The 26123-nt window shown below is 41.5% G+C and overlaps 1 protein-coding gene across 5 annotated transcripts in view; it reads right to left on the bottom strand.

Annotated features, from left to right (window-relative positions):
• The window catches only part of USO1 (USO1 vesicle transport factor), a 118179-nt gene that overhangs the window by 16162 nt on the left and 75894 nt on the right, over nt 1-26123 (bottom strand). For 3 of the 5 annotated variants that reach the window (XM_040327759.1, XM_040327780.1, XM_040327764.1), the window contains 8 exons: nt 24112-24317; nt 22873-22893; nt 14507-14617; nt 9705-9823; nt 8453-8634; nt 8058-8179; nt 3714-3852; nt 1134-1297 (listed from right to left, as the gene is read on the bottom strand). In XM_040327759.1, the coding sequence (XP_040183693.1) occupies nt 1134-1297; nt 3714-3852; nt 8058-8179; nt 8453-8634; nt 9705-9823; nt 14507-14617; nt 22873-22893; nt 24112-24317 (1064 nt within the window). The remainder of the gene's footprint in view (nt 1-1133; nt 1298-3713; nt 3853-8057; nt 8180-8452; nt 8635-9704; nt 9824-14506; nt 14618-22872; nt 22894-24111; nt 24318-26123) is intronic. The other 2 variants (XM_040327774.1, XM_040327768.1) reach the window with 1 other exon arrangement.

Genomic DNA, 26123 nt, shown 5'->3' with positions numbered 1-26123 from the left:
TTTAATTTCTTTGATTTAAGGCTACAAAAGAAAAAAATTATATGAAAATTATAAAAAATGATGAGAGAGAGAGAGAGAGAGGCCAATTTTTACACTGCAAGTATTGATTTGGCAATACATTTGTCATTATTTATACGAGATTATTATATTATTTAGTTTTGACCAGTGATAGTTTTAAAACAATTCGTATTGATCAATCACAATGTAGTGATCAAACACTTCAGTGAAGAAATCTTTCCACAAATCACTGTTGAAATTTCAGTATCAGCCCTTTCTTATTTAATCATACACAGATATATAGTTCCATTTGGATGAAATGGTTATGCCCCGTACACAAGAAAAGTCTGATGTGAGCTTTTCGTCGGAAATTCCAACCGTGTGTATGCTCCATCGGACTTTTCCTGTTGGAATTTTTGCCAACAAAAATTTGAGAGCTGGTTCTCAATTTTTCCGCCGGAAAAAATTTCAATCGTAAATTCCGACTGTCTGTAGCAATTCCGACGCGCAAAATTCTGATGCATGCTCGGAAGCATTGAACTTAATTTTCTTGGCTCGTCGTAGTGTTGAAATTTCAGAGAACTTTTGTGTGGCCGTGTGTATGCAAGCCAAGCCAAGCCAATTCTGTTAGAAAAACCATCCAAGGTTTTTCCGACGGAAAATCTGATCGTGTGTATACTGCATTAAATGTGTAAGCAGTGACAGGCAAAACTAAGAACACTCAAACACTCCCAGCCCTCAGGGGTCTTCACTAGACGGACAGCCAACCAATATTGCATCACAAACACGGTCCAATGCCGTTGGATGCAGCCCTCCTCGGATAGGTATGTCCCATGTGGAACTACAAAAACCAAGAAAGGAAAGGGGCAAACTCCTAGTACATTATCCGAGTAAAAACTGAATTTATTGGCAGCTCTAAAGAAGGTGGTGCGCCCCCAAAACACGTTGTGAGGTTGCAGAATCCTTCTATGCACTTGTATATTTATACACATTTATACACCTTTGCGAGTATGAATTTTATTGGTTGTTTTTTTATCAATGAATTCAGTTTTTACTTGAACAATGCACCAGGGGTTTGCGCTTTTCCCAGGAACACTACACTCAGCAATAAGAAGTACACAAATAAACCATCTTACCAGATTCTGTATGAGGGTATTTTTCTCCGAGAGTTCTCCTTTCAGTAAATCCTGCTGTTTCTTCAATTCTTCAATTTCCTCTTTTAATCGACTGACCTCTTCAGGTTGAAAACCATTAACCTGTGCACTGCTATTGTGGGCATTATGATGCTGGTTATCTTTTCCTATGCATAAACAAGCAAATTAAGTGACTTTCTCCCCTATGTAACATGTTGTGTAACAAATACAAAAAAATTCTACAAAACTGAAGATCAATGAGAAGGTCCTTCACTCTTTAAAACATGCTTTGGTTACACAGCTCAGCTTTAAGAAGTAAAAAAAATAAATTAAATTAAAAATCACTTCTGGGTAACTTTGCCTGCGAAGAGGGTATTGCTTTTTTTATGCAGGCTCACTTTTATCTTTTTGACTTCCTGCCCTAGGATGTTTGAAATGCCTGCATGTTCAGCCATACAAAAGAAGATCAGCCAAGCTACCATATGTGGAACCTGCCAATCCAACTCAGCCACAGCCTTGGTAATGCCCAGCATCTGCTGCTGGAGCATAGATCTGCTGCATTCCCCATACTGGATTCTCTTGCTAGTAATTATGCAGTCTTCATTATTACCTTTATTGGAGACTATCGTACTATTCTGCTGACTTTTCACAGTTAAGAGTCCAATAGTTAGAGGAAGGACCAGCAAAATTATTATCTCCCCACCCTATACATGCCTGCACTCTACAGAAGCAGAACAAGGCATTGTGGAACATGGAGTCCTGACTGAGCTAAATATGTAAGTGCAAAGAGACATGCTTCCGCAGCCAGAGACACAGGTGAACAAACTAACAAAAAAGGAGCCACAAGGAGTCATAGAGCCATGCATAGATTTCAAGGACGATAAACAATTTAAAAACAGACTTTTGCATATATTATTACCCATTTAACACAAGTGACATAACTTTAAAGCAGACCTTCATTAATTTTTCTACTTATTCTCATTTTACTCATCCTCCCCCTTTCAGCAAACTGCAATGAAAATTATTTTTAGCGTGGTGAGGGGGTTGGGGAGAACGTTACCCCTTGCCTGAAGCCTCCTGGGATACCCACATCATGCATACTAGGAGGCTGTGCAGCTATGTAGAATGCACTGTGTGCATGTGCAGTGGGACATTATCAGGGAGGGGTGGCAGCTATGACCTAGAAGAGACAGCTGACTTCCTAATGGCATTAGTAAAAAAAAAAAGATTGCATTGCAGGACCAAGCATGCAGCAGCTTTCACCAGAGGACCATGCTGGGCGAGTGAGTATGTTATTTCACCTCAACACAGCAGACAACATAAGGGAGTTAGGAGGCAGATTAAGTTGAAAATGAACCTTGGGAAGTAGGAGGGAGGTTTACCCCTAAGGTAATCTTCATTTAAATACTAAACATAACACAAACAGATGCTGATATCTTTAGCTCAGCATAAACACCAAAAATGTATCCACTGGCTATATCTGATCTATTATGTTCACCCCGACATGAAATAAAGTGAATGCAAACAGAATACACATTAGTGACAGGAGCATGCATGGTCTGCAGGCTTCATAAAGACCAAACATGGAAAGAAGGGACAGGTGACACACCAAGGCAGGCAGACAGAAATTAATAAAAGCTTATTAAGGTTTATTTCGACACACTACTAAAAAAAATAAAAAAATATAAACTGCTATTCTGTCTCTGCCCCCTTTGTGGAGAGATTTCTTATCAATCTGTCCCTCTGACACCCTGCCACAGGTATGGGAAATTTCTCCATTAGGGACAAAGCATTAAAAACCTATCCCCTACTCTATCAAAAAACAAAAGATATTTAAGCATAAACAGCACAATTTTTTAAGCAAAGTAAAATTAAACAAATGAGAAAAGCAACTTTTCACAAGGATCTCATTCACACTATCGAGCACAACACTGTGGGGTTCATTTACTAAAGGCAAAAAGACTGTGCACTTTGTAAAGTGCAGTTGCACACTGCAAGAGAAGTTGCTCCAGAGCTTAGTAAATGAGCAAAAGCCCTGCTGACGTTCATCAACCAATCATGTGCAAGCAAAAATTTACTTTTTTTTATTTTCCTTGCACGTGATTAGGTATACTTTGCAAAGTGAAGCATTACCTCATTTACTAAGCTTTTTTCAGAGTGCAATTGCACTTTACAATATGCAAAGTCTATTGGCCTTCAGTAAATCAACCCTTAGGTGTTGCATACTGTATCTGCATGGTTTTGTGCTTATTTTTTTTCTGCGTTATCGCACTGCATGCACAGGGCAGCTCAATGGGCTGTCCTACATATAACACACATGGCAAAAGTGGGTCACACACAACGCTTTAAGCTTTGTGCATTTTCTATCTGTGCTTTTATTAAATGTTTTCTTTTGAAGAACCATGTGTGTGCTTGCTGTGTATGGGGTGCCATTAATAATAAATGGCACCGTGAGCACAACATGCTATAATGTGATTGCATCCTTAATGTAAACATATTCAAAGAAAATGTATGATTTAGACTTCCTCGAATGTAATGCGTGAAACTGAGCACTAACAAATAAAAAATGAAATGATCTCATACCTAGTTGTATCTTGAGAACATTGTACTGATCCTTGTGTTGTTGAATTTGGGCAAGCTGCTGTGAGACTGTAGTTTGAAACTGTTCATTTTTAACTTGTAAAGAAGAAACCGATTGTTTCAACTCCTCTATCTGAGTGTCCTGCAAATTGTAAGTCAAAAAGAAATCATTAGCTATCAACCACTAGAGAGATTTATGTGGCTATGGTCTGCAAATTAAGAAAAAATAGTAACCTCCCAGGTTCAAGCTCAACTCCAGATAGAATAATAAAAAAAAAAAAAAAGCACACAATCATAAAAACATTAAGGTGGTTGTAAAGCCTTAATGCATTGAAAGAGCCAGCGCAACCCTAAGCAATCAACAACCTTCCTGATATACCCCAAAAGGTAAAAATCGCTGGTATTGTATCTTCTTTAATGCAGTACTGTTCCCTGTCACGTGACCGCAATCCCCCTGCAGTGGCTAACGCGCCGGTGGGCATGCACATTATCTTCTAGCTCTGTGTTTCATGAGAAGGCATGGGAGTTGAAGGTGGATATAAAAGGCGGGACCGAGTGAGGGAGAGCGGCACTGGCTGGCTTGGAGTACTAAAGCATGCGATATGCATATATGTCACACAAAAGGGAAATGAGTGGCCGGACTGAGTGCAACAGAGCGGAGCTGGCTGGCTGAGGAAACTGGGACCAACAATGGTATGTGGAAGTGTCAGTGAGCAGCCACATTTGGCTTTTCAAACCAATCCTTGTAGGTCCAAAAGAGGAGGGGTCCTCAATGGTTTGATTAGATAAATGTTTCTAATCAACCATTTATAAAACTAAAAGGTGGAGAATACAGAAGAAGATGCCAGGAAGAAACATGGGGAGATAATCATTCTTGGCTGCAATAGCAGTTTAAATGTATTGTGTAGATATCAGGCTTCTAAAATCGACTGTACCGATCTCAGATTGGTAAGGGCCAGATTTAGAAGCCAGTCACAGTATCTCACAAAAGTGAGTACACCCCTCAAATGAGACATGACAACACTGAAGAATTGACACTTTGCTACAATGTAAAGTAGTGAGTGTACAGCTTGTATAACAGTGTAAATTTGCTGTCCCCTCAAAATAACTCAACACACAGTCATTAATGTCTAAACCACTGGTAACAAAAGTACACCCCTAAGTGAAAATGTCCAAACTGGGCCCAAAGTGTCAATATTTTGTGTGGCCACCATTATTTTCCAGCACTGTCTTAACCCTCTTGGGTATGGAGTTCACCAGAGCTTCACAGGTTGCCACTGGAGTCCTCTTCCACTCCTCCATGACGACATCACAGAGCTGGTGGATGTTAGAGACCTTGCGCTCCTCCACCTTCTGTTTGAGGAAGCCCCACAGATTCTTAATAGGGTTTAGGCCTGTAGACATGCTTGGCCAGTCCATTACCTTTACCCTCAGCTTCTTTAGTAAGGCAGTGGTCATCTTGGAGGTGTGTTTGGGGTCGTTATGTTGGAATACTGCCCTGTGGCCCAGTCTTCGAAGGGAGGGGGGATCAGTATGTCACAGTACATGTTGTCATTCATGGTTCCCTCAATGAACTGTAGCTCCCCAGTGCCGGCAGCACTCATGCAGCCCCAGACCATGACACTCCAACCACCATGCTTGACTGAATGCAAGACACACTTGTCTTTGTACTTCTCACCTGGTTGCCGTGAAACACGCTTGACACCATCTGAACAAAATACGTTTTTCTTGGTCGCATCAGACTACAGGACATTGTTCCAGTAATCCATGTCCTTAGTCTGCTTGTCTTCAGCAAACTGTTTGTGGTCTTCAGCAAACAGTTTGTATGCATTTTTTGTATTAATACCATTGCACATTACTATGTTTATGGCTGTTTAGAATGCCGTTTCAATGGGTTTATCATTCATGTCTATGTTTAGGGATGTCCTGATACTGATACTATTATCGGTACCGATGCCGAGCATTTCCCCCCAGGTACTTTTACTCGGGGAAATGCTCCGATGCTTCACCCGATACCTGGGCAGTCAGGGGTGATCAGTGCGGCAGGGGAGTTGCAAGCACTGATCTGCCCCCTTTTCAGCTGTTTTGGTTAAAGTTATACAACAGTGATCAGTGCTTGTAACTCCCCCCAAAGCCGCACCGATCACCGCTGACTGCCCCCCTCTGTGCCGTCTTCCCCCTTCGTCCTCCGTGCCGTCTTTCCCCCTCCGTCCTCCGTGCCTTCTTCCCCCCTCCGTGCCTTCTTCCCCCCTCCGTGCCTTCTTCCCCCCTCCGTGCCTTCTTCCCCCCTCCGTGCTGTCCTTCCCCCCCCCCCCTCCGTCCTCCTTTCCCCCCTCCGTCCTCCTTTCCCCCCTCCGTCCTCCTTTCCCCCCTCCGTCCTCCTTTCCCCCTCAATTTGTCAGGATGGAGAGCGGAGGTAGGAGCCGCTAAATCCGGCTCTTACCTTTTCAGAATGAACAGAGTCAGTGATCACTGACTCTGTTCATTTACATAACTGAGCATCGTAACCTGTGTTTACGATGCTTCAGTTTATGAATGGAGAGGAGCTTCTCTCCATTCATTTTAGCGGAGGCTGCAGAGAAAGAGACTGGGGAATCTGTGTCCTTAGTCCCTTTCTCTGTGTCAAAGGGTAGATGTCAGGGGTCTGTTAAAAAAAAAAAAAAAAAAATACTGCCACTGTCATTGGACATTAAAAAAAAGTATCAGTAATCGGCATCGGCGAGTACTTGAAAAAAAAGTATCAGTACTTGTACTCAGTCTCAAAAAAGTGGTATCGGGACAACCCTATCTATGTTTATTTCTTATGCAAAAAAATTCTGAGATTTTACCTACTCAACTTACTCGTTTATCACCTTATTTAAAGTCCCATGGGCTAAAGTTTGTTGTATTACATGTTTTTAGGGATGGTAGTGTGTCAAATAGAGACAGCTTTCAGACCGCTTCTTCTTTTCTCTATTGAACCCAGGTGGAAAACACTTAAATGCCCCATTTGGTCTGTTGCTGCTCTCTGGTCTTATCTCTATGTACGTATACTTTGCATTATTATTTAGACATGTTTAGTGCAATCTTGATCCTGTCAGCAGACTGGCTTGGTTCCGTTGTACCGTTTCCCACTGGTGGTTGCGGCCAGTTTTCCTTTCCGGGAGCTGCGATATACACATAGGCAATGCTCTCCCCTGCTGCCACCCCCCTCTCCAGTTTCCAAAGGGGCGGGGCCACTGGTACATTGGCGCCATGGTCCTACACCTATCGTTGGACTTCCATAGCGGCGTCTCTACGTTTGGGTAGTATCATGTCATCCAGGTAGCTGAAAGAGCCAGCGCATGCATGCTCCCACTCGGGGTTGAGCGTGTGATGTGTGCTCCCATTATAGCCACCTGACACATGTCGTTAGGGGCGGAGGCCACTACACCCGCACAGAGATTTAGGTTGGTGGGGAGGACATGGCAAACTTTCTCTCTTTCTTTTTTATTTGGCTTCTCACCTCGCTGCACAGGTCACATCACACTGGTACGCACCGCACCCTCTCACTTATCACATTGGACACTTATGGCAAGATTTTGACACTTCCCACTAGCACACGCATGTTGTGTGAACCAGACACCTATACTACCTTCAATTACTCAAAAATATATAATTTTTTCTACATGATGATCGTTATTATTTCTTGACTTCTTTTTGATATTTTCTAATACCGATTCCCTTTCACATTTTTCTTTCTTTCGCCCTGCCCTATGTTGCAGATTTCAGTAAATTACATGGATACTTTTATACATTTTGACTCCTATCTAATCTTTTAGTAGCTATTAATGGACTCAGTTACATATATTCAAGCAATTTTTTGTTACAGTAATTATGCTGCATATGGCTAATTGGGGACTTCAAGGAACACTTTCTTTCCACTCATTTTCCTGCCATGTTCACCCTCCGCCTGGTCTCTGTCTGGGTGTAATGAGTTCTGCTCCTTCAGCTCCCGGTTGGAATGCCCTCTGCTGCTGCTATGTGGGGGATTACCCCTCGGACCCAATTTTCCAAAGTAAGTGATGGCTAACTATTACCAATATTGCATGCCCTATCTCATTGATATTTATTTTAAAAGACATTTTGCACAAGCAGACATCAACTCCTGAAGAAGCGAGCTGAGCTGCTGTGGTTTCCAGTGTGAAGGGGTGCCATTAGGATTAATGACATCCCCATGCATCTCCTAAGCAGCAGCGCGTTTTGCTGTGTGGGTGGTTGTGGCTGCAGGAACAGGTACGGTCCCACAGCAGAAACTACCCATACAAAGTGTGAACCTAGCCATAAATGCTAATAATATCAGTACTTAAAATTTGTTTTCCCTTTTACCTGTTCCCGGATGACATTTTTGTAGTGCGATATGATGTTATCATGCTGCTCCAGAGACTTTTTAACCTCTTCCTCTTTCTTGTCTTCTTCGCTAGATTTGTAGACAGCCTTTATAATGACAGCTAATAAAAAAAATATACTATTTTAGAAAATTACTTTACAATATATTACTTCTACCAGAAAAAAACACTTATACAAAGGAAACATATTATATACATTTGGATGACATGTAACATACAGTGGATAAAAAATAAAGAAAACTAGCTTGCACGGAAACTGATACAACCCAGCTGACATAAATTTAAAATCATGTATTGTTTTTGCTGCTTCTGTATATCTATTACAACAGATAAAGGCAGTGTGGAACAAATACTTTCATAATTATGGGGCCTTACCTTCTAGTTCTTTAACTAATTTCGTGAACTCATGATCAAACATCATGTTATCAGGACTAGAGAAAGTGGGCTGAGGTTTTTGAGCAGCTTTTGAATAACATTCATGCTTGTTGATAAAGCTTAGCTTTTCGATAAAGATTTCCTTCCCGAGTCTCTTCTCTATCAACTGTTTCAGCTTTTCTCTAAACAAACAAATGCAAGTTACCAAAACAAAGAGGATAATACATTTTGATATGTGGTAAAGATAATTATTTTCACCCTTTCAGTCCACATAACTCAAATCATGAATTGTTTGTGTTTTCACATTGGAAGTAAAAAAAAAAAAAAAAAAAAGTTGTTAAAATTGTTACCTAAAAGTGTCTTGTTAGTTAAAGCGGGAGTTCACCCAAAAATCAACTTTCTGCAGTTAGATCCAGCATACTGCTGACATCTGCAGTATGCTGGTCTTTTTTTTTTTTCTTTTGGTACTTATCGTTTTAGCGGTATTTCTTCTATGGCTCCGAGCGGGGAATCCTGCGGGGAATGGGCGTTCCCGAAGGCAAGCAAGTTGATTGACGGCCTTTGATAGCGCGTCACGGCTTCCGAAAAAAGCAGAGGTGACACTTGGCTGTTTATTAGAGTGGACTGCGCAGGCACCGTAAATTGCCGAGTGTCACTCGTGTGTATTTTCGGAAGCCGTGACGCGCTATCGAAGGCTGTCAATCAACTTGCTCGTCTTCGGGAACGCCTATACCAGGAAGTAATCCCCGCTCGGAGCCATAGAAGAAATACCGCTAAAACGATAAATACCAAAAAAAAAAAAAGACCAGCATACTGCAGATGTCAGCAGTATGCTGGATCTAACTGCACAAAGTTGATTTTTGGGTGAACTCCCACTTTAAGACCTTATAAACTTTGGCATTTCATAAAGCAGATGGTGGTGGTGGTGTGGTACTGCTACAGAAGTCACATCAGCAAAAATGTGATTTCCTATGGCTATGGATTACAGAACGTTAGTTATCACTTGAAGTTTATTCTACTGAAGTACCAGGAATAGCACACAAAAAAAATAAACAGCTGGTGATTTGGCTTGCTGACTTTAGACCGACTTGGCTTCATGGTGAAACCGTACCATCGCTGTCAAGTGGGGCAGATATTGAAGCAGAAGTTTTTTGTTTTTGTAAAGCAAACTTGTTATGAGCAAATTTGACAAAATTAAGCTTTGCTTGTAAATTACAGTAATAGTTTGAACAAAACAGAAAAAAAAACTTACTTGGTATTGTTTTCAAGTGAGTTGTCATTGTAGTAAATGCAGATTCCAAGCAGCAAAGCACACAAACCCTGAACAAGCTGCTCTTCTTCTCCAAGATTCTCCGATATTTGCGCTGTGAGCTGAAAGTTTCACTAAGGAAATGAAGAGCTAAACAAAAATAATACAGTTTGACAAAGGAGAGAAACTTCCATGTGCATGCATGTAAGGTCCACTTTAATGTCCTTAGTAGATTTGAATTTTATAACACAGACTGAGTGGAGATCCAGTTACAGCAGTTCTTAGATCTATAGGCATCACCCTCTTATCAGAATCTGTTTTAAGGAGGACAGAACTACGATTGTAATTAAATATAAAATCTTAATTAAAAAAAGAAGTATGTCTGTCTATCTATGCATACACACACTACCAGTCCAAACTTTTAGAACACCACCCATTTTCCCAGTTTTTATTGACATGTAAACAGTTCAAGCCAAGTGAATAACCTAAAAAGGTACAAAGGTAAGCAGTAAACTGCCACATGCAATTTTTTTTTATGTCAACAAGTAATTAAAAAGAACGTACATTTCAGGGTTTTAAAAAAAGGCTTTTCCTGGTGTGAGAAGGTTAGCTCGGCAGCGGGTGTGTGTGTGACCCCCCTGCATGGGTTCACTACACAAAAATTAGGCACAGTAAACGACAGTGAAGGTGAAAAAACAAAGATGCAGTTTATTTACACTATTTATAATGGTCCAAAAAAGAGCAAAACAAAAAAAAACATGAAAATAAATCCTTGCCAAAACACACAGCTTTCCCTGGCTATCAGCTGGGTGAAGCCTTGTGCTGTCCCCAGCACCTATTTCCCTGTTGGAGGCTTGCCACACCGGCGTTATCTCACCGCACAGACAGGGATCACACTTCCCCAGTCTAAATGGGCACAAAATTGGTTCCAGGATGGTTGCATATTGGGAGTTTTTGTAGAGGCCTTAAAGTGGTTGTAAACCCTTACAAACCACTTTTACCTACAGGTAAGCCTAGATTAAGGCTTACCTGTAACAAGAAATATCTCCTAAACCTACACGGTTTAGGAGATATTTGCAATAGACAGGCAACGATGTCTAAGGTGCATACACCGTAGACAACGTCGCGCAGGCGCACTGAGCGTGCCGCTACTAACAGGGACCATGCCGTTAGTGGTGGCTCCCGTACGCATGCGCGGGAGTGACGTCATCATAGCTCTGGCCAATCACAGCGCCAGAGCCGCGATACCCGGAAGTCACTCCGAGAGAGATGGCGGAGATGGAGGAGAGGAACGAGGGCCGCTGCGGGGGCTTCGATCTCAGGTAAGTAATTCACAATGAGCTAGTATGCTATGCATACTAGCTCATTATGCCTTTGTCTTGTCAGGTTGAATTTTTTTTTCCCGGCTTTACTACCTCTAATGAGCCGACAAAATTCAGCTGGGCTCATTACCTCTACCCCTGCAGGACTCTCAGCACTTCCCCCTAGTGGTACAAATCGGCATAAAGCCTGACTCTGGACACACATATTTGCCATCCTGGATGCAACCAGGGGATTTTACCTGTCTGCTGTCACACAGGGAAGAAGAAATTGGTTAACAACTCAGTTGTTCTGCGTCAATTACTTACAAGCTTTCTGCCTGTATGAAAGCAGACTGAAAAAGACACCCTTCTCTCAAAGCGGAGTTCCACGCAAAAATGGAACTTCCGCTTTAAAAGGGACACTAAAGGTTCCCTTTTTAAAAAATAAATAAAATAACAAACATGTTATACTTACCTCCACGGTGCAGCTCGTTTTGCACAGAGTGGCCCCGATCCTGGTATTCTGGGGTCCCTGGGCGGCTGTCTCGGCTCCTCCCCGCAAGAACCCCCTTCATGGGAGATCTCTCTCATGGGGGTTAGTTCTTGCGGGTGTGCTCCCGTAATACAGCCGAAGGCTATAGCCACCGACTGTATAACTCGGCCCCGCCCCCGCGTCATTAATTTGATTGACAGCAGCAGGAGCCAATGGCTGCGCTGCTATCAAACAATGAATGAGCTGAAAAGCCTGGCCAAGAAGCTAGCGCGTTTAATAATAATAATAATAATAATATATATATATAATTATTATTAAAGGGCCCAGAGGTCCCGGGATGGCAACCCCCCTTTTTTTATAAAAATTTTTTAATTTTTTTTTATATTATTTTATTTATATATATATATATATATTTTTTTTATTAAAGGGCCCAGAGGTCCACAGGGCCCTGGATGGCAATTTCGAAAAATTTTATATATTTTTTTTTGTAATTTATTTTTATAAAAAAATTAAGGCTGTGCAAATTAACTTTTTATTAATCGATTAATCTTGAATTTTTTTGATCGATTAAAATTCTTTTGATTGGTACTCACCTCTCCGCCGGCTTCTGGGCATTCAGGGAGTTCCGTAGAGATCCAGTAACGTCACGGACACCGGCGGGGCTTGCCGTGTCCATCTGAAGGGCTCCTTTGCTGTGCCTTTATATCTGCATACCGGCGGGACCTCACTATCTGCCACACGCAAGGGCTGTTACACTTCCCTCTATCACTTCCCTTTATCAACCTGGGATTCTACAGCCATACACTGGGAGTTGTGATAGTTCCCTTCATGGGACATCTACATGCCGACGGACTGATGTTAACCCCTCCTCATCTGGATTCAGCAGTGGTATCGTTGTACACATTTTTATACCAGTATCATACTTAGCTACATGTTTTTATGACTGCTTTTGGTACCGTTTGGTATTACTCGCACCATTTTTACAGTTTATGTAGCTACATCGATTTTATCTCCAGTGCAATATTTATTTGGTTACCTACTTAAAGACTATAAAAGTTTTAATGCTATTCCCATCGAGCGCTGCTTTTGTGTTATTTGTATCCTGCTATCCATTTTTCCAGTGGTTGGTAGCTGCACTGGGAATCCATCAGGAGATTAGCTAAAAGTAGTTGGATCTATATGTGCGTTTATAATTAATCGAAATTAGTCGATTAAATCGATTAAAAATAAAAACGATTAATCGAACAGAAAAATTTTGATCAGTAACAGCCCTAAAAAATATATAAACATTTATTAAAGGGCCCATTTTTTTAATTTCTTTTTATTAAAGGGCCCATAGGTCCCCAGGGCCCGGATGGCTATCCCCCCCCTTTTTATATATATATATTTCTTTTTTTTGTAAAGGGCACCCCCGCTTCTCAGTTCGCGGCAGCCTCCCCCAGCTTCTCAATTTCAGGCAGCACCCCCCCCCCCCGGTTCTCTGCTCCAGGGGGGCCCATGGCTGAAGCTGTGTAAGGGGCCCATAATTCCTGATGGCAGCCCTGGTTCTGCTGCAAGTTGAACCTCTGCCCCAGTCTCAAGTCTTTTGCAGACTCCAACAGGTTTTCATCTAAGATTGCCCTATTTTTGTCTCCAGCCATCTTCCCACAAACTCTGACCAGCTCCATGTCTCTGCTGAAGAAAAGCATCCCCACAACATGATGCTGCCACCATCATTTTTCTCAGTGGGGATGGTGTGTTCCGGGTGATGTGCAGTGTTAGTTTTCCGCCACACATAGCCTTTTGCTTTTAGGCCAAAAAGTAAAATTTTGGTCTCATCTGACCAGAGCACCTTGTTCCACATGTTTGCTGTGTCCCCCATATGGATTCTCGCAAACTGCAAACAGGACCTCTTATGGCTTTCTTTCAACAATGATTTTCTTTTTGCCACTCTTCAATAAAGACCATATTTGTGGAGTGCAAGACTAATATTGTCCTGTGGACAGATTCTCCCACCTGAGCTGTGGATCTCTGCAGCTCCTCCAGAGTTACCTCTTGGCTGCTTCTCTGATTAATGCTCTCCTTGCCCGGCCAGTCAGTTTAGGTGGACACCAAGTCTTAGTAGGTTTGCCATACTCTGTTCATTTTCAGAAGACGGATTGAACAGTGCTCCGTGAAATGTTCAAAGCTTGGGATATTTTTTTTTAACCTAACCCTGCTTTAAACTTCTCCAAAACTTTATCCCTGACCTGTTATGTGTGTTCCTTGGCCTTCATAATGCTGTGTGTTTACTAAGGTTCTCTAACAAACCTATGAGTGCTTCACAGAACAGCTGTGTCTGTACTGAATCTACACACAGGTGGACTCTATTTACTAATTAGGTGACTTCTGAAGGTAATTGGTTCCACTACATTTTAGTTAAGGGCATCAGAGTAAAGGAACAGAATACAAATGCACACCACACTTTTCAGATATTTGTAAAAACTTTGGAAAAGCATTTATTATTTTCCTTTCACTTCACAATTATGTGCCACTTTGTGTTGGTCTATCACATAAAATCCCAATAAAATACATTTACGTTTGTGGTTGTAACATGACAAAATGTGGACATTTTCAAGGGGCATGAATGTTTTTTAAGACACTGTACCTCCAGGCTGTGTCAGAACTACCTTAGAAGAAAAGAAAAAACGGTAGGCTTCAAATCATGGAATGACCAGCACAGTCTCCAGACTTAAACTCCATCCGTTTAGGAAGAACAGTTGAAGGTTGAAAGCAAAGCAACCTACAAGTGAAATACACTCACGAGAACTTCTGCAACAGTGTCCGAACTTTCCAAACAATATTTGATTTGTATAGTAGAATGAATGCCAAAAAAAGAGTAAAGAGTCTGTTCAGCTGCTATATCTGCAAAAAGTGGCCTACTTTGAGTAGTAAAAGATCACATTTTGTTATCATGATGCATAAAAAGTTAAATACATTACAATTTTACTGCTAATAAAGAGCAGTTATAAATAAAAACACAAAAAGGATACAAAAGGCACATTAGCTGCATTGTGAAGGAAATGTGTAACTGCAATGGGGCAGCTGGATAACCAAGTGCACAGCAACATTAACAGCCCAACCCTGGTCTGTACTTTACTACCCTGCAGAAAAATTGGAGACAGTCAATGAACACATATGGTATAAGAAAACTTCAAATGACAATGTTCATCTACTAAGCGATGTTAACCATGTTCGTCACGTAGGACCTAGGGTTAAATCATTCAGAGATGAATACACATAAATAAAGCTTAAAACACCCGGCAGGGATACATGTACATAAAATGCCATTCAACAGTATAAAGAACTGCAAGCATAAACATAACAGCCATGTTTTCTAGTCAAAAACCAAGCAAATGCATTTTTGTATATCATAACCTACCTTTGCAGTAAATGTCCATAATTATTTTCACATAATAAAGCAGGCTTAGATTAGCAGTGTTAAAAATTTGAACATGGGTCACAGAAGCCCTTTTGCAGTGTACACCAATGTATTTCAAAGAGAAATGCTGGAATTAAAAAATAATCACACATGCTCACCTAGATGGCCACAGCATTGATCCGAGACCCGAGCGATCAAAGACCGCTGATTAATTTTCGGGTCCCCTCTAAACACAAAGCAGTGATTTTCAGCCATCGCTCTGTGCTCAGCCCTCCAGTGCTCAATGGAGTGTCTGGATGTGGAGGGGCTGGAAGCAGTTGGCTAAAGCTCTCAGCTGCGCTCAGAGGCTGAGCCAGCTGCTGGTCAGGAATATTAGTAGGTCCCAACATTATTGTTGGGATCCCTGCAGAGCCTTGACCAGAAATGTGGCGTGTCAGTATGGGTCAGAGGAGTACAAAACTAAGTGTTCTCCTCTGACCCACAGGAGAAGTATGACCAAAACACTTTGGCCATACTTCCCCCTTCAGGCACTGGGAGCCTGAAGGAGGTAGTTTAGACAGCTACAGAAGGGGAAAGGCACAAACAGAACCAGTGTAGTAATGCTCATTTATAGTCCAATGAGCATGCTGGAAGCAGAAAGGGGACAAAGAAGCAGCAGAGCTACATGTTCCATATAGTAATGTCCCTATACCTTTAGGAGTGGGCTCCCTCCAGGCAAACCTGCCCTTAATCTATCCACTGATAAACGTGCTCCAAATTGAGAGACTCTGAAAACTATAGAGCTAGAGCCGCAGTACACAGATGAGCCGTGACCTAGGCACTGTGGCTTCCAAATATATTTGCAAATGTGTGCAAACAAAACCCTCTGTTTTAACGTGAACTGTTAGACCGGGTCAATACGTTTTTTTTGTAGGCTAGCTGGTCAGTGTGCTGGGAAATCTTTATTTGTGATGTGCATCGTCCTTTCATGTGCACCTTACTGCTAAGGCTAGTTATAGATAATGTTTGTACTGTAAAGCGATTAAATAGTATGACAAATGTTTCAGAAAATAAAACAGTCCACATATTTGAACTGAAGCCATTTTAAATTCATGAAATACGTTGGAACAGAAGATTGAAATGCCTAGTGGGCCAATTAGCTTGCTTCACAACTAATAATAATATACAAAGTGTGCTTTATCTTGAGTTTTTTTTTGTCTCATTTATGGTTCGCTTCAGGCCGAGTAGTACCACAATGCAGTTGCCAGACTCCATTGGATAACATCTCACCCAATGATGTGCAGCCACATAGTACATCAATTTCAAAGCAAAATGAAAGTTCACTTTAATTTATTTTGTGAATGATAATAGTAAATGGTATCTCGATTTGAACCACTTGTAATAATGAAATAAATTAAATATATATATATATATATAAAAATGAATGTTTTATGTCCAATAACAGACACAGGCAATCACCCTCTGTGCTCTTTATGCCCACTAACACTGCTTTCCTAACGAGAGTCCTCACTCGCCTATCCCGGACACACCACGACTTCCTCGTAATTGGGGGAGATTTTAATCTATCCCACTCCAAAAGTTGCGATCGTCTTGTGGTGAACCCCCAGGCGTCACAAACTCGAGCCCTTCGGGACTCCAAGCTATTTCGCCACCTTACCAGAAGGTATGCTCTTTTTGATGCATGGAGGGCTCTCCACCCCGGCGATCGTCAGTATAGCTTCTACTCTGCTGCCCCTCATCATACCCACTCGTGCAATTCCGCACAAATACTCCCCATCTCCTGGTTCGATCACGCCCCTATCACGTTAATTCTGACCCTAGTTACTCCCCTTCATCGGCCCTACAACTAGCGATTGAATAACTTCCCCCTCCAACACGACCCCTCTAGGACAGAATTAGAATCTACCTTACAACATTATTTCAACGAAAATGACACCCCAGACATCTCCCTCCCCACACTGTGGGCTGCACACAAGGCAGTCTTCAGGGGCCGCTGTCTTGCCCTCTCTTCAGCTATGAAGAGGGATGCCAGGGCCGTCAAGCTACAAGCTGAAAAACGAAGGGCCCTTGAGGCTCAGCTCCAAACCGCACCATCCCTACCACTCCTTAAACGTATCACGTATACGAATGACACTTCGGGAACTTGCGATGGGACAGGTAGAGAAAGCACTGAACCGACTGAAACAGCTATACTATGATAAAGCAAACAAGGCACAATCCCTCCTGGCCAGGAAACTGGCTAACCGAACTCTCACATCCACCCCGCACCAAATCAAGAACAGATCGGGATGTCTCGTGTCCCACCCCCAGGACATAGCGAACACCTTCGCAGATTTTTACACTGTCCTATACAACAAATCAGAGATACCACATAATCCCCCCTCGCCAGACTTAGTCGATCTTATGACCCAGTGTCTAGAGCAGGCCGGATTACCCCAACTTCGAGCCTCAGACATGCTGGAGCTTAATGCTCTCCTCTCCGTGAAAGAACTCACGACGGCCTTTAAAGCTCTACCCGCTCACAAATCCCCTGGCCGAACGGTTTGCCGTACGAGTACTACAAAATCTTCCTTCCTTTCCTGCTCCCGTATATGACCAAACTGTTCAATGCCTTTCTCCAGAAAACCCCTGTCCAGAGTGACATGCAAAGCTCCATCTTAACCCAGTTTCCAAAACCGGACAAAGACCCCGCCTCTTGTGCCAGTTATAGGCCGGCCCATAGCCCTATTAAATTCAGACCTAAAAATATTCATGAAAATCCTCTCAATTCAACAGAATGCGATCCTTCCCACCTTGATCCATAAGGACCAGGTGGGCTTTGTCCCCCTCTGCCAAGCAGGAGAAAACACGAGAAAGGTCATAGACCTAATCGATGTAGCTAATAGAGACAACTCAGAATCTCTGATCCCGAGTCTAGATGCTGAAAAGGCTTTTTGACCACCTTGGTTGGCCTTTAATGCATGCCACATTGCGCCACATGGGCTTTAGAGAGCCCTTCCTGCGAGCGGTACAACATCTATACACCAACCTGACTTCACAAGTTAAAACTCCCTTCGCTACATCGCCCACCTTCCCGATCACCAACGATACCCGCCAGGGCTGCCCGCTCTCCCCCCTGCTATTTGCCCTAGGTGTAGTGTCCCTGGCGGCGACCATTAGAGGCAACCCGGACATTCAAGGTATATATTCAAGGTAAGGGGAAGGGAATTTAAAATGTGTATTTGTGAACGACATCATTCTCACCCTGACCCAGCCCAGGATCTCCCTGACGAACTCAATAAATATGGGGAGATCTCGGGATACAAAACGAACGCATCGAAGTCCATGGCCCTCCTGATCAATATTCCAGAGGAAGAAATTCACCACCTGCAGTCTGGTTTCCCTTATAAATGGGAACGTGTTTCCCTTAAATACCTGGGGGTTACCCCGTCCTTTAACACCCTATATCAAGCCAATTTCCCTTATAGCCCTGTTTTGGGGTTCAACACAACAATTACTGATGTCAATACCTCCCACACCAAAATTATTCCTGTTCGGGCCACTCTCAACCAAAAATAGCTAAACCTCTCATGGCAGCAAGGTGCCTAATTGCCCTTAATTGGAAAAAAAAAATGTTACCCCCATCCCAAGATGCCCTATACTCCAAGGTCAAAGATGTGAAACTTAAGGAGAAAATGACGGCCAGAATACGGGACAGACTGGGCGATCACAAGTAGGTCTGGGAGCGGTGACATCTTAGGGAGGATTCGTCATGAGCCTATAAACGAGTCATTGCGGTAACCTACTACTCTCTCCTATCTATTCTCCCGTACTTTCTTTTGTTTTGCAAGCTATCTATGCAAAGTTATATGTGCCATCAGTTCTAAGATACTGTTTATTATGTTTTTTCTTATTAGCAATGTTATTAATGAAGTTGGAATATACACTGCACTACTTCCGAAGAAGGTTTGCCCCCTTCTCACCACTGTTGCGTACATTGTCCAGTTCTTGCTTTTGCTTTAACTGACTTCATTGGTATCTGTGTACGGTTCATCTTTTTTGAGACATTCAATAAAAATTGTTATTTGGAAAAAAAAAAAACAGTTTGCAAGCTTGCCATAAAATATAATATGACTCCTATAGGTGCGGAATAATACAATTGGAATAATAATCTAACACGTGCCTGATAAGCCAGCTAGTGATGCTGCATTTTATTTCCAAGCGGGTTTGGAAAGAAAACAAAAAAAACAAAAACACTAATAAAAACTAAAGCATGCTGGGGCAGGTGGTGTTATAACAGGCTAGTCAATAGCTTTGTTTGCCAATGGGCAGCAGTTTAACCCAAATGTCTCTGAATTATTTTTCCCGTAAAGTGATATTAAAGTTTTGATAAATAAAAAAAAATAAAAAAAATAACAAACATGTTATACACTATTTACCTGCTGTGCACAATGTTTTTTCAGAGCAGCCCCGATCCTCCTCTTCTTAGTTCTACTACCGGCACCCCTGGCTCCTCATCCCTCGTGCCCATCCCCTGCTCTCCTTATTAAACTTCTCCTTGGTATTACTGACTTCAGGTGCAGATGAACCAAGTTCCCACTTTATCAGCCAGCCCAGGGCCAGAAATTCTATATCTACTCCCCACATTCATCATCCTGTAAAACAGTCATTCATGCATTTAACTTTGCCCAAGAGAGTAGCTCAGCACATGAGATCAGAACAGCTATAGCATAATATGTTGGGTAACAAAGAGGATGCAACCACTGCTAAGCTCTGCGTAGTACTGGCAAATTTCATTGGCAGGGTTAGGGGGAAGGTGAATGATAATTATGAATATGTAGGTGAATGTATTCCTTCAATGTGTCACAAAACCTAAATGTTAATTTTGGTCAATAGGTAGATACCATACTTTTACATATACAGTGGGGATCGAAAGTTTGGGCACCCCAGGTAGAAAAATTTGTATTAATGTACATAACGAAGCCAAGGAAAGATGGAAAAATCTCCAAAAGGCATCAAATTACAGATTAGAAATTCTTATATGTCAAAAAATGTTAGATCTTATTTCTATCATTTACACTTTCAAAATTACAGAAAACAAATAAATGGCGTCTGCAAAAGTTTGGGCACCCTGCAGAGTTAATATCTTGTACTGCCCCCTTTGGCAAGTATCATAGCTTGTAAACACTTTTTGTAGCCAGCCAAGAGTCTTTCAATTCTTGTTTGAGGTATCTTTGCCCATTCTTCCTTACAAAAGTCTTCCAGTTCTTTGAGATTTCTGGGCTGTCTGTCACGCACTGCTCTTTTAAGGTCTATCCATAGATTTTCAATTATGTTGAGGTCAGGAGATTGTGAAGGCCATGGCCAAACTTTCATTTTACGCCTCTTGATGTAATCCCCCGTGGATTTTGAGGTGTGTTTAGGATCATTATCCATTTTTAGAAGCCATCCTCTCTTTAACTTCAGCTTTTTCACAGATGGCATCAAGTTACCATCCAAAAGTTTGCTGACATTTTATTGAATCCATTTTTCCTTCTACTCGTGAAATGTTCCCTGTGCCACTGGCTGCAATACAACCCCAAAGCATGATTGATCCACCCCATGCTTAACAGTTGGACAGAGGTTCTTTTCATAAAATTCTGTGCCCTTTCTTCTCCAAACGTACCTTTGCTCATTCCGAACAAAAAGTTATATTTTAACCTCATCGGTCCACAGAACTTGTTTCCAAAATGCATCAGGCTTGTCTAAATGTTAATTTGCAAAGTTCAAACGCTGATTTTTGTGGTGAGGACGTAGAAGAGGTTTTCTTCTGACGACTCTTCCATGAAGACCATATTTGTACAAGTATCTCTTTATAGTGGAATAGTGTACCACAACTCCAGTGTCTGCCAGATCTTTCTGGAGGGATCGTGCAGTCAAACGTGGGTTTTGAATTGCTTTTCTCACAATCCTGCGAGCTGTTCTGTCTGATATTTTTCTTGGTCTTCCAGATCTTGCTTTAACTTCCACTGTTCCTGATGACTGCCATTTCTTAATTACATTCCAAACAGAGGATATTGACATCTGAAAACGCTTTGCTATCTTTTTATAGCCTTCTCCAGCTTTGTGAGCGTCAACTATTTTCAGTTTCAGTTTTCTAGACAACTGCTTAGAAGAACCCATGGTGCTGATTGTTGGGGCAAGGTCATATGAGTCTGGGCATTTAAAACCTTTGAGATTGACATCACCTGGTCTTCCCAGACGATGATTGAGAACAATCCATGACACTGGCAGGTCTCAGCTTTGCAAAGGGGGCAGTGCATGCTATAAATTCTACAGGGTGCCCAAACTTTTGCAGACGCCATTTTTTTGTTTTCTGTAATTTTGAAAGTTTAAATGATGGAAATAGAATCTAACTTTTTTTGACATATAAGAATGTCTAATCTGTAATTTGATGCCTTTTGGAGATTTTTCCATCTTTCCTTGGCTTCGTTATGCACAGCAATACAAATTTTTACCTGGGGTGCCCAAACTTTCGATCCCCACTGTATCGGTATAACCTATGCCTTTATGTATGCTGTGACTGTTGGTGAACACTTGGTTGATTGTACTTATTTACTCAGTTTGCTTATTCAGAATGACAACAGTAAAGCAGCCTCTTCCGTGAATCCTCCACTGCCACTCTCACTGAGCATGCTCGGGCACACTGCCCCACATGACTATTTTTACAATTTTTCGGGGTGGCTCCAGCATATCATATTGCATGGTAACCCCAGCAAGGATAATAGGACAGTTTTCTCCCTGCTAGCTGTCCCTTACATAATGGCTTCAGGCTACACAAAAGGTTTCCATCTGCTCTGGCGACCCCTCTCGCAAATAAGGTGTGGAGAAGGAATTAAAAGTCATGTGACCATAGCAATGTGCAAATTACAGGAGAAGATGAGTGGGGTAGGGTTTAATCCCTTGTCTGGCTGGCAAATATCTACAGACGCACAGTAAGGGATGTTTTCTACCCTCTATCCATACTGCTGTTGCAGTGATAAGCCTTCTAAAAAATGCACATGAAATACATATAAGGGAGCTGTGATACCAGTCAAAGTATTTACATTTATGTCCATCCAGTGCTGAGATTGCCACATAGCACTTCAGGGCAGGAGACTCAATTGTTCTGTTCTAAAGTTAAATAATACTTACAGCTCATGTCCCTCCCCCAACCCGTGAGACTGGGCAGTGAAATGAGAATCATCACCTCTGTCATTCTGCTCTTACCACCTATTAGCATGTTCCTTGCACTGCTTCTTCCTGCATTAGCATGTGTCCTTTATATCTGCGCTCAGCTTTAATTTTACTGACCTGATTGATATCCTAAAGATCATCACTGTTTGAACAGCGATGGACATATGAATGTTCACCCTCCTAAGCTATGAGTATTTTACAGGGTCATACCCAGATCAAACACTGGAATGATGACTGTTCAGACTTATGAATGGTACCTTGAAGGATCACTCAGAAAATGAAGTTTCTACTCAGATAAAAAAACATACAAGTAGGAGGGAAAAAATAAAATAGGAGTTAATGCTTTAAAGATGCAATTATAGCACCCAAATAAAGACCCAAAATTATTAATCACAGTTAAAAAAAAAAAATCTGAAAATGATGAGGATGATAATAATAATCGTAATAATAATAATAATAATAATCTAGTTCAGGGTGACAATGACTACATCTTTAAACTGAAAAATGAGTGTAATAATGTTCATCTCATTTTATTGTGAGATGAGCGGAAACCCTAGAAGCGTGGAGTTGTCATGCAGTTTCCTGTACACAACAAGCACCAGTGATGAGAACCAGCTCCCTAAAATGTGCTGAGAATGGGGATACCACAGAAACAGAGAGGAATATGTGAGTAGGAATCACTTCAAGGCGGTTATTAAAAAAAGTTAAATTAAAAACACCCACATCGTAAAGCAAGGAAAAGAAGCCCTGCAGTGGCAGCAAGCAGTGCCAACGTATACATACCCGTCTGGTGATCTTATCTCCCTGTAAATCATAGGTCACAAATTTAATGTCTTGTGTGAGTTATTTTGTTAAATAAGTTTCAAGAAAGCCATGCACTATGTTTAAAAAAACGTCAAAGAAAGGCCAGTCTTGGTTTTAATCTAGTAAATAAATCTAGTTTTTTTAGAGAAGATAATCAGGCTCCCCTTTACTGTCAAAAAAACAACACCAAAACATACACATAATAAATTGATTATTTTCACAAGCACCAAGGGGCAAGTAAAGGAAAAAAATATATGCTAAAACTGCTCTATTAAATGTGGAATAACTAAAAATTTGGTCCACCACCGGGTGTTTTTTTTTGATGCATGTGATCATGGAAGCGCAAACACCTATAACCCTAATACATACCATGGCAGCCAGATCTCTGCATAAGCTAAATTTCCTAGTTACTCTTCCCATCTGGAGTGGACTCTCTATATATTCCTATTGGAACTCAGACAGAGAAACCTAGAATTATGGTGTCACTAGCCCTTTAAAGGCTTTTTATTAAAATACATGAAGGACACATTCCACGGAGCAGAAACCAGGACATTTAATTCACACCAAGCCCTGGATGTCATGCTAGTAATGATGATTCGGAAAAAAAACACATAGCATTAAAGACCTAAAAGGGTATCAAGCCCTTCCCCAATCAAACACCAATTTTCTACTCGACTTTCTTGTATTGTGTAGTAACAGTTTTAAAAACACTTCCGGAAGTAATGAATATCCTCGTTTCCCAGTGAATAAAAACACACCTTTGACCACAAGAGACATTCCGGCTCTTCACTAATCGATATACTGTATAAACAGTACTGCTTCTACTTTAGAACACTATCGTGACACCTCTATATTTGACTTTTCCAGGGTAACTATGCAATACAAAGATTTACAAAAAAAAGGACAGCCTAGGAGAGCTCTAGATTCATGACCAGCAAACAAACATGTTAGCTGCTATGTTTTTTTAGCTTAATGTTGGTACTGTCTAATAGCTCTTTGCAGTGTAAGAATAGTAGTTAATAAAAAGTACACCTACACAAGGCATTAACAAAAAAAAAAAAAAAAAAAAACTGAAGAGATGAGAAGAAAAAAAAATACCTAGAGCACTAGATGTACTGTGATTGCTATTAAAATGTACTGTGATTGCTAATAACATTTCTTTGTCAGTGCATTATCAGTAGCTGCTTCTTTAGTAGCATGCCAAACACAAGCTCTTACCTGTGACAAGATGTTGGTGCACTGCTGCAGTAAGGACACAGGAGGGTTACCAATACTGGTTGCAAGCTGAACCCTCAGCAGCTGCTCCTTTTGGGTAGAATTCTCTAACAGAGCATGAGCCAGTGCAACTGCGGCACACCAATTGGAAAGGGAATCCGTAGAAAAGAGACCCCCGCAGAGCAGTTGTCCAGCTGAGAGTGACGTTGCTGAAGGAGAAAGGCATTAACTGAAGTAACCAAACTAGATTCAAATATAAAATTCTCATATACACTCACAATAACCAGTAATCTGAAAAACGAATCCACTTTAAAATACCAAGACAAAAATTCCGCCAGCAATGTTCTAAAATGAAAGTAATTTATTTTCATTTTTTAACATATATGGTAAGTAACAGGGCCTCCTTCATATCATGTATAAGCCCTTACTGCCTCACAGTATCTGCATTGCAAATTCTGCTAATATACTTGGTTAATAATAATTCTATCATTCCTGGTTTAAAGCGGGAGTTCACCCATAAAAAAAATGTTTACCCTTAGATTGATGCTCATTTTGTCTAGGGGAATCGGCTAGTTGTTTTAAAATCGAAGCTGTACTTACCGTTGTAGAGAGCGATCTTCTCTGTCGCTTCCGGGTATGGGTCTTCGGGAGCGGGCGTTCCTATTTGGTTTTGACAGTCTTCCGACACGCTTCCGACGGTCGCATTCATCGCGTCACGAGTAGCCGAAAGAAGCCGAACGTTGGTGCGGCTCTATACTGCGCCTGCGCACCGGCGTTCAGCTACTTTCGGGAAATCGTGTCGCGATGGATGCGACCGTCGGAAGCCTGTCGGAAGACTGTCAATCAAAATAGGAACGCCCAGTCCCGCAGCCCATACCCGGAAGCGGCGAAGAAGATCGCTCTCTACAACGGTAAGTACAGCTTCGATTTTAAAACAACTAGCCGATTCCCCTAGACAAAATGAGCAGGAATCTAAGGTTAAAAAATGTTATTTCCGGGTGAACCTCCACTTTAACAAACATCAGTTGCCATGTGTTACATAACAATGTTTGTTAACCACTTGACCTCAGGAAGATTTAAATCCCCCCCCTTCATGACCAGGCCATTTTCCGCGATAGGGTTACTTAAACCGACAGTTGCGTGGTCATGCAATGCTGTACCTAAATACAATTTATGGAAATTTTTTACCACAAATCAAGCTTTCTTTTGGTAGTATTTGATGACCATTGAGCTTTTTTTTTTTTGGGCTATAAAAAAAAAAAAAAACAATTTAATTATTTTTTTAAATAAATGATATTTTATACTTTCTGTTATAAAACACATTCAATAAAAATAAATCCAATTTCTTGATAGATTTAGGCCAATATGTATGAATTTTTATTTATTTATTTTAATACTGATAATGGCGTGATCTGTGACTTATAGCGGGACTGCGATATTGCAGCAGACATTCGGACACCAACTGACATTTTGTGGGAACCAGTGACACTAAAAGTGATCAGTGCTAAAAATATGGACTGTCAATGTACTAATGACACTGACTGGGAAGGACTTAAACATCTAGGGCAATCAAAGGGTTAGCCAGTGTTTTACTACACTGTGTGTGCTGCTTTTACTAATGGAAGTGATTGATTTTATGTAAACAAGACAGAGCTTGGCTGTGTGTATGCTCCGCGCAGTTTTTCCAATGGTAAAACTGCCCAAAAACCGCCAACCAAAAAAAAGAAGAGAGCCTGCTGCCTTTTTCCCTGCCGGGATTCCTGGCGGACTTTTTGGCAGTTTTCCAATGGGAAAAACTGCGATGGAGCATACACATTGTCGGGATTCCCGACCAAAGCTCTCATCGGAGTTTTCCCGATGGGAAAACCTCTCGTGTGTACGGAGGAAAAGTTCCCAATCAGGGTTTTCCCCCAGTGATCTTTTCCTGTCGGGAATCCCAGTCGTGTGTACGAGGCATTACACAGCCTCACAACCCAGCATAGACCTATCTAGAGCAGAAGACAGATTTTTCTATG

Source organism: Rana temporaria, chromosome 1 (assembly GCF_905171775.1).
Source record: "Rana temporaria chromosome 1, aRanTem1.1, whole genome shotgun sequence".
Lineage (NCBI taxonomy): Eukaryota > Metazoa > Chordata > Amphibia > Anura > Ranidae > Rana > Rana temporaria.
Note: the sequence above shows the minus strand (reverse complement) of the source record. Positions and strands in the feature narration are given on the sequence as shown.